Source organism: Athene cunicularia, assembly GCF_003259725.1.
Source record: "Athene cunicularia isolate RWA chromosome 28 unlocalized genomic scaffold, athCun1 chr28_part2, whole genome shotgun sequence".
In the NCBI taxonomy this organism is placed as follows: Eukaryota; Metazoa; Chordata; class Aves; order Strigiformes; family Strigidae; genus Athene; species Athene cunicularia.
The window spans coordinates 825374-832698 of NW_020799140.1; the positions used below are offsets into that span (position 1 = coordinate 825374).

Genomic DNA, 7325 nt, shown 5'->3' on the forward strand with positions numbered 1-7325 from the left:
TATTTTAATACGATGCTGATTAACCTATTTATTTTGCACAGGGTCCAGCAACAACACAGGGTGGGCACAGGCAAGTCAGACAAGAAAGAGCCTTTGATCCGCTGCCTTTGGGGCCGGCGACTCCTTTTGCTCCACGCTCCTCTCGCCGCCTCGGCGCAGATTTTTCTCCCCAGGTGTGGAAGTTCAAAAACAAACCAAGAAGCCAGAGGTCACAGCAAAGAGAGGGCAGCGGAGAGAGGCAGCACCGGCCCGTACGCCGAAAAATGGAGCTTTGCGGTCAAGGGGCAGCCGAGGCGACGGCCGGTGTGTCCTGGGCTGGAAAAGCCGCGGTGCAGGTGTCGGCTCAGACACGGGGAAGGGGCCGGGTTCTGGCAAACGCCGAGCGGCTCTTCCTGTGGGAATCGGGGCCCTTTAGGGCGCTGCCAGCACGACGGGCAGCGAGCTCCATCACCTTTGAAATCTGAGGCCAATAAAGGGCCATTTGTCAGGAGAAATGTTTTCCCCACATGTTGACTGGGGTTTAAAAGCTCCGAATTTCACACAGAAACTCGAGGCAGCGATACAGATGCTGCTTCGAGCAGGTTTTTCCCCTGTTAAAGCAGACTCTTCTGACTGGAGCTGGTCTCTGCAAGATGAGGGTTCGCATGGACCCTCCAACCCCCCCCCCCCCGGGACCCTCGAACAGCCTCAGGTCTGCGAGCGCAGTCCGGCAAGCCCTGGGTGTCTTCCTACCCTTCCGTCCTCCCCACATCAGCATCTGGGGGCCCATTTCCAGAGGCAGAGCTCACGGTGGAGGTTACAGCCCCAGCTCTGCGCTAGCGGCGAGGCGACGCCACAGCACGAGCTCTCCCCCACGAGCGGGACGCACACGGGTGTTCCCTGGGAACGGGCGCCCGCTTCACATCACATCAGCATCAGCTCTGGCAGCGAGCGGCACGACGCGCTCGGGCAAGGGCACGTCTCCAGCGCAGCCCCAGCCCCAGCCCCAGCTCGCCAGCGCGGGGCCAGAGCCCGCCCGTCCCCCCGCAAGCACGCAAACGCTCCAGCGAGGAATGCAGCCCCGGCCGCCGCGCAGCCAGACAGCTCCCCTGTTCCTGCAGGAACCCTCCAGCCCGCTCCAATTAGCTTTCTGGAGATCCCATTACTTCAAGCCACAAAGACATTGTTCAGTTTATTCCCCCGTAACAGCCGCAGGAGCCGTGGCTAACATATTCCTACAGGCTGCTTGGCTTTCTTATAAAACGGCCCAGGCAGCGCACACACCTGGAGCAGCCCCAGCTGCCTGCCCGCATTACAACTGGTTTGGTTTCCCTTCTGGAGCGAAATCCGATCACACCAAATATTACATTTCACTCGGGCACTCGCGACATAACGTCAAACAGATGAGAGCCAGCGAGGGCGGGAGGCGGCGGGTCCAGGCTCCGGCCAGGGAGGTGCTGCCGCCGGCTGCAACGCACAGGGAGCACTGCAGCAACTCTCTCATTAGGTTCCACAGGCTCAGAGCGCCTCCTCATTTCTCCTCCATCAGAAGCTGGAGCTGGGAAGACCCTTCCCCGTCCTGCTCAAACCCAGCTCCCTCTGTATTTGGGGCGGCTGGACCCGTAGGGCTGGCAGCTCTGGCAGCAAAGGGAGCAGGGATGCCCAGGGGATGGAGGAACGGGGACGCGATACCGGCGGGGAAAACACTCCTGCCACTTACCGAGGAGGGGAGTCCAGGAGGCACCTTCCGAACCTTTTTGGGCTGTCCGTCTGGTTTAAAGAGAAGAAGAGAGGATCTAATTTTTGAAGGGGGTCGGTGGGAGAGAAAACAACAAGCTACAGCTAAAAGTCTCCAAGGACGGAAAGCGAGGGTCCAAACAAGGCTCAGATCCCAAACACCCCGTAGCCGAGGAAGCATCCACCGTGGAAGTGTCTGAGGATGAACCTCTCCTCCTTGTCTGCACCCACTGAGGGCGGGTTTCCCCCATGAGCAGAGTTCACAGAGCAGCTGCCCCAAAACACGACGATGGGTGCAGTTGCCCCAAAACACTTGCTCTTTGGAAGAGGCTGACCCCATAAATAAGCCCTCACTGGGTTTTTTTTTTTTGGAAACAATTGAACTCAAAGTGGGTTTGCAGAGAGAGGATGCAGAAAGAGAACAAACGTAGGGATGGGGTTGTATTTTCCTTCGCTCCTGATACAGTAAAGCGCTTGGGAAAGCTTCGCTGCTGCGGGGACGGGGCTTGCCCCAGGCTGGTCCCTCCCCAGCCCAACTCTCCAAGTCCAGCTCTGAGGGGGGAAGACACAGTGTCCTGGGGGAAGGGAGACAATTCATGGAGACAGTGGGGAAAACATCCAGAGGAGCGGCTCAAGGGGAAGCACTGGTTAAAAATTTGAGGTTTTTGTTTGGGGTTTTTTTTTTTTAGTTCATAATTAAGGAAAGCCCCAGCTGGGGGGGGTGCAGGATGTTAAGACAGCAAGTCTGCCAAGCCAGGGACTCTGCTCAGGAGGAGAAATTCATCGCACAGAATGACCTGATGCAAAAGAATCATTTTCCAGGCTGACAACGTAAACCAGCACCATTCTAAAGTGGCAATATGAAAGTAGATGCCTTTTTCTGAAAAGCACTGGAAAAAAGCACACGTAACACTGGGTCGCTTCTGGTTTCGTTTGTTGGGGAAAGCCCAAAATAGCAGCAAGAAAGCAACTTTGGAGGGTGCAGGGGAACTATGACAAGAAACACAAGTTCTGGAGAACTGGGGCTTGTCTTCACTCGAAAGTTAAATTCAGACCTGAGTTTAAGCCTCTGTTAAAAGCCAAATGGCTTATTCCCAGGTAGATCCAGGCACGGGCAACTCCTGCTCTGGAACATGGAAGCAGGCAGGTGGGCAGGGAGAGGTCCTGGAGCAAAGAGTCCCAGGGCCCAGCTCCCACGCGGCGGCAGGGCGCCCGCACCTCGCGCTGCTTCGTAACACCTTGCTCCTGGCAGTCCCGTTTACTTGCAGCAGGACAGAGGCTCCAAAACAGGACCATCGGCCACAAAACCAGCCTCAAAGGTGGCCCAAGGTTTTCCAGGAATGACTACTGATGTCTAGCGTGGCCAGAGGCATTTTTAGAAGAACCTCAAGCCATCTGGCTGCTTTCACCTAATCTGACGTTTTCCAGAAAGAAGGAAATTCTACATGTCTCCGAGTCCAAATCCCCCCTTTTTAAAAATTATGTGCATATATATATATATATATATATATTTATTTCCCCCCTCCCGCTAAAAAAAGCAAATGCCCAATTCACACCTACGTGCACGCGCGACAACACCAGGGCTCTCGCTCCCGACGGCAGATCCCAGCCCAGCCGACGGCCCCCGCGCTCGCCCGCCCGAGCTGCAGCACAAACCGGAGCAGCAGCACCCGAGGGTGACACGAAGCCACTTACCGATGTTGCTCTCAGCACCTCTCCTGCGAGGATTGCTGGGGTAAGAAAAATACTGAGACCCCCCTTTCACCCCGGTGGGGGAAAGCGTGCTTGGACTTGCGATTCCCATTTCACTGGGCAGGAAACCAGTCTGCAAACAAGGAGACAGAAAAGCCGGTTCCATGTAATTACGGTGGAAAACCACTGCGCTCGCTGGGAGAGAACAGAGCTGCCTTGAGCCACCTTCGCACAAATTCAGCCGAGGGGAGAAAAAAAAACCCAAAAAAACCAAAATAGACAAGCCAAAGGGACAGAAGGAAAAACGAATTTGTAAATACAGCAGTGGGGAAATACATGTGCAGTAAGAATAGGGTCTTTTGAGGTGTGTTTTCTCACTGGACACCAGCAAGGAACCTCTCTACAAACCCAGGAAGCAAACTAGCAGGTGCCATTGCGGGGAACCTCACAGTCCCACACGGGCAGGATGAGACCCTGCCACCCATTTTATCGTCCCAACCTGCTGAAGGCTTTGCTGTGCAGCACTCCCCCCGCCCGCCTCACACTTAATTCGGGACAAAACTCTTCCCTCGCCGCCTCCGAGGTTTTATAGCGAGGGATGACAGTTTGTGATGTGACCGGTGCTTTGGTGCCCGCGGGGACGCCCCCGATGGGCGCAACGCGCCCACCCAACCTCAGAGGGCAGATCCGACAGAACGGCCCCGCGGCGCCGTCGGGGACCCGGCCAGGGCAGGGGCTCAGCGCTCGCCTCGCGGCAAACCCAGGACCTCAACCGTGTCTAAACCAACCGCAGGAGACAGGAGAGGTCGGACTGTGCCTCTGCCAGCACCCCCGGCCATAAAACCCAGCCCAGGGTTCTGGCACTGATGGTTTCTCTCCCACTCCCCAGTGCCACGCCGCTGGACCCATCGCGGACGATGCAACGGAGCCGCAATGCCTCTGCGGGGGGTGGTTTTCTCTTTCGTTTTATCAGGGAAAAGTCAAATCTCTCTTTCTAAAAAGAGGAAACTCCTCCCTCTTGTTTATCCCGGCTGACCTTGGGCACTCTGGGAAGCAGTGCGGAGCCCAGGGTGCTCGCTGGCTCCTGGGACGGAGCAAGAGCGCCTTTGCTCCAGGAGCACTGCCCCTTTCACCTCGGGAGAAAGTGAAATGTATTTAAGTGGAATTTAAGAGGGCTGGCAAAGGGCCTTTAAGTAACAAAAGCTTAGCTTTGACCCATCTTCCGAGGGCAACACGTTGAAATAAAGGAGGATTTCAGGCTTTTGAGAAACTAGAAAGAAAAACCCACTGCTTTAAAACTCCGTCTCCTCCAGAAAGGGGTCGGGGAGGGAAAGAGGAGCTCGTGTATTCACAGCTGGTGAAATTCCTGCAATCTGTTCCACCGGTCATATTACCTTTGCATTGAAACCGCTACGCACCACGGAGCAGCACAGCCAAGAAAAGCAAGCAACACAGCACCCCGGAGGAGGTCCTGGAGGGCTGGGTGGCTGCTGCCCAGCTCCTCCAGCAGGTACCTCGAGAGGCTCAGAGATTTTAAGGGAGTTTCCCAGAGAAAAGGATTTTCTTCCCCATCCCTCTCCCTGGAGATGCTCCAGAGGTGGTTAAGGGTTAAAGGATGGGGGAGCCACAGCTGTGCCCCAGAGGAGGGTGCTCCCCATCCAGGGCATCTGCCACTGGACAGTTTTCCAGTGCTTTTCAAAAAGAAAAAAAAAAAACCAAACCCAACAAACCAACAGGTCAAACCCCCTCTGCTCCCCCCCACCCCCCAAACTGGAGCCAGAAGCAACAACTGCTCTGGGGGCCACAGCAAGCGTGCAGACAGCCCTGCTCCCTCCCGCCGCCCCGCACAAGAGGGGTTTTGTCTCCCCTCCACATCAAACGGGCTCCGTCTCCTGCTCTGCTACCCGATCCGGACCCGCACGCCCGCGCCGGGGCCTCTCCCGGCCCACGGCACCATTTGCCCATCCCATTTCTGTTACCTTATATCTCCCCCCTCCTCCATGAAACCCCAGCAAAACCATAACATTAAAAAAGCAAGGCTTGGCATCTGTCCCATTTTTATTTTAGCAGCTTCAGTGGTAAATTAAATCCACTCTGGCACAGACAGCCAGCACAGCTGTTTCAGCAAAGGAAACATCCTCAGTTCAGAGAAGAGGAAATTATGACAAATTTGTGTAAAATTAAAACATGTAATATGTGTGTGTGTACATGTATAAAATAAAAAGCTGTCCGGCCAAAAGCTGCTCCCTTGAATAAAATGGTGGGACTGTTTCCCTGAGGCCACGCTCAGGCACTGACGGGGCAGTTGCAGCAGCACATCAAAGCAGAGGTGCTCGCTCCTTCCCGAAAAACTGCTTCTGGATGCTGGTGGCAGCAGGCTAGATTATCTCAGGGCTGGTCGACTGCGTTCCCGGGCGCTGATTTACGCCTGTGGTATTCCCCACGGGAAGCGAGTTTTTCCCCACGGCCCCTCCCGCTGGGGTTCACGCGGGGTGACCCAAGAGGGCAGGGTCGCTGCTGCGAGAGGCGCCTCTCCCATGCCCTGTCCCTCCCTGACGGTGGCAACGAGCATCTGCTGCAGGTCCTGCATCCGCAGAACCACCGTAACACCAAACCACCCCTGATATCCACCGAAATGAATCCCAGAATCATCTCGGTCGGAAAAACCCTCGCAGCTCCTCCAGTCCAACCACGACCCTCACCCTGACCCTTCCCAACTCCCCCAGATCCCTCAGCACTGGCTCAGCCCGACTCTTCAACCCCCCCAGGGATCCCGGGGACTCCCCCCTGCCCTGGGCAGCCCATTCCAACGCCCAACAGCCCCTTCTGCACAGAAATCCTTCCTCAGAGCCAGCCTGACCCTGCCCTGGGCAGCTTGAGGCCATTCCCTCGGGGCCTGGCGCTGGCTCCTTGGCTCCAGAGACTCATTTTCCCCTCTGAACCTCCTTTCAGGGAGTTGTAGAGGGTGATGCTGCTACAACAGCACAGAAAGCATCTCATGGACTCTGCCTCCCCTTAACCGGCGAGTGGGGGACACGGGGACGCTGGCTGGGGTGCAGGCAGCACATGCAGCACCAAGCCCCGAGACAGGCAGAGGGAGGGAGAAGGTTCCTCCCGGAGCGCTCCTCTGCCCACAGCCACCCTGTCACAAGGAAAGGTGTTGCTTGGATCCAACTCACTGAAACTCCCTGCAAGGGCAGCGTGGCTAGGCCGTATCTGATTAGATTAACAATAACAAAATAAGTGAGCCTGAAGAGGTTTTGAAAAGAACTGAGAAGCTGCTACAACCCTGTTTTCTAAACTCTTGATGACTCTTCTGAGCCAGCAACACGTGCCCGTATAAACCACTGACACTCTAACAGACAGTTCTGAGCAGAGCAGAGGCTTTCCAGGACCTCATGCAGAGAGGCAAGATGCAAACCACCAGGTTGCTTTTCATTCCCAAGCTCTCACTTCCCGCAACTTGACCAGTAAGTGAAGCAAAAAAAATCTCAATGCGTTTTATCGTTACCTGGTTTAGTCCTGGCATCCCTGTGTCTCTTCCGAATGTGGAGTACGAGGCTCTTTCGCTGCTCTTCCCTACAGCAGAGAAAAGAAAAGGCAGGGTTTTGTGTAAGAGGAAAGAGGAGGGTTTGTGTGCACTCCCATGCCCCCACCCTCCCGGAGCGTCCTGCTGAGGTGCGAAGCTCACTCTCCCAAGGCAGCTTCCTCCACCCGTCTGCAGAGGAGTCTGCCTCCCGTAATAGCTTGTTGCTAAAACAGGAGCTCTTTTAAGTTCATGGACAGCAGGGCTTGGCTGGTCCATAAACAGCAAAACCCCAAAACTGCAGCCGTGCAGGGAAGCGCTTGTGGCCATGGAAACTGGCAGTGTCAAACCAGGAGGAAAAAAAAAAAAAAAAAAAAAAAAAAAAAAAAAA

General features: G+C 55.4%; 1 protein-coding gene across 1 annotated transcript in view; it reads right to left on the reverse strand.

Moving 5' to 3' along the window:
* The window catches only part of TCF3 (transcription factor 3), a 59258-nt gene that overhangs the window by 11607 nt on the left and 40326 nt on the right, over positions 1-7325 (reverse strand). Inside the window, exons 5-7 of the mRNA XM_026865144.1 lie at positions 6920-6987; positions 3412-3541; positions 1700-1749 (exon numbers count right to left, since the gene is read on the reverse strand). Coding sequence (XP_026720945.1) covers positions 1700-1749; positions 3412-3541; positions 6920-6987 — 248 coding nt within the window. The remainder of the gene's footprint in view (positions 1-1699; positions 1750-3411; positions 3542-6919; positions 6988-7325) is intronic.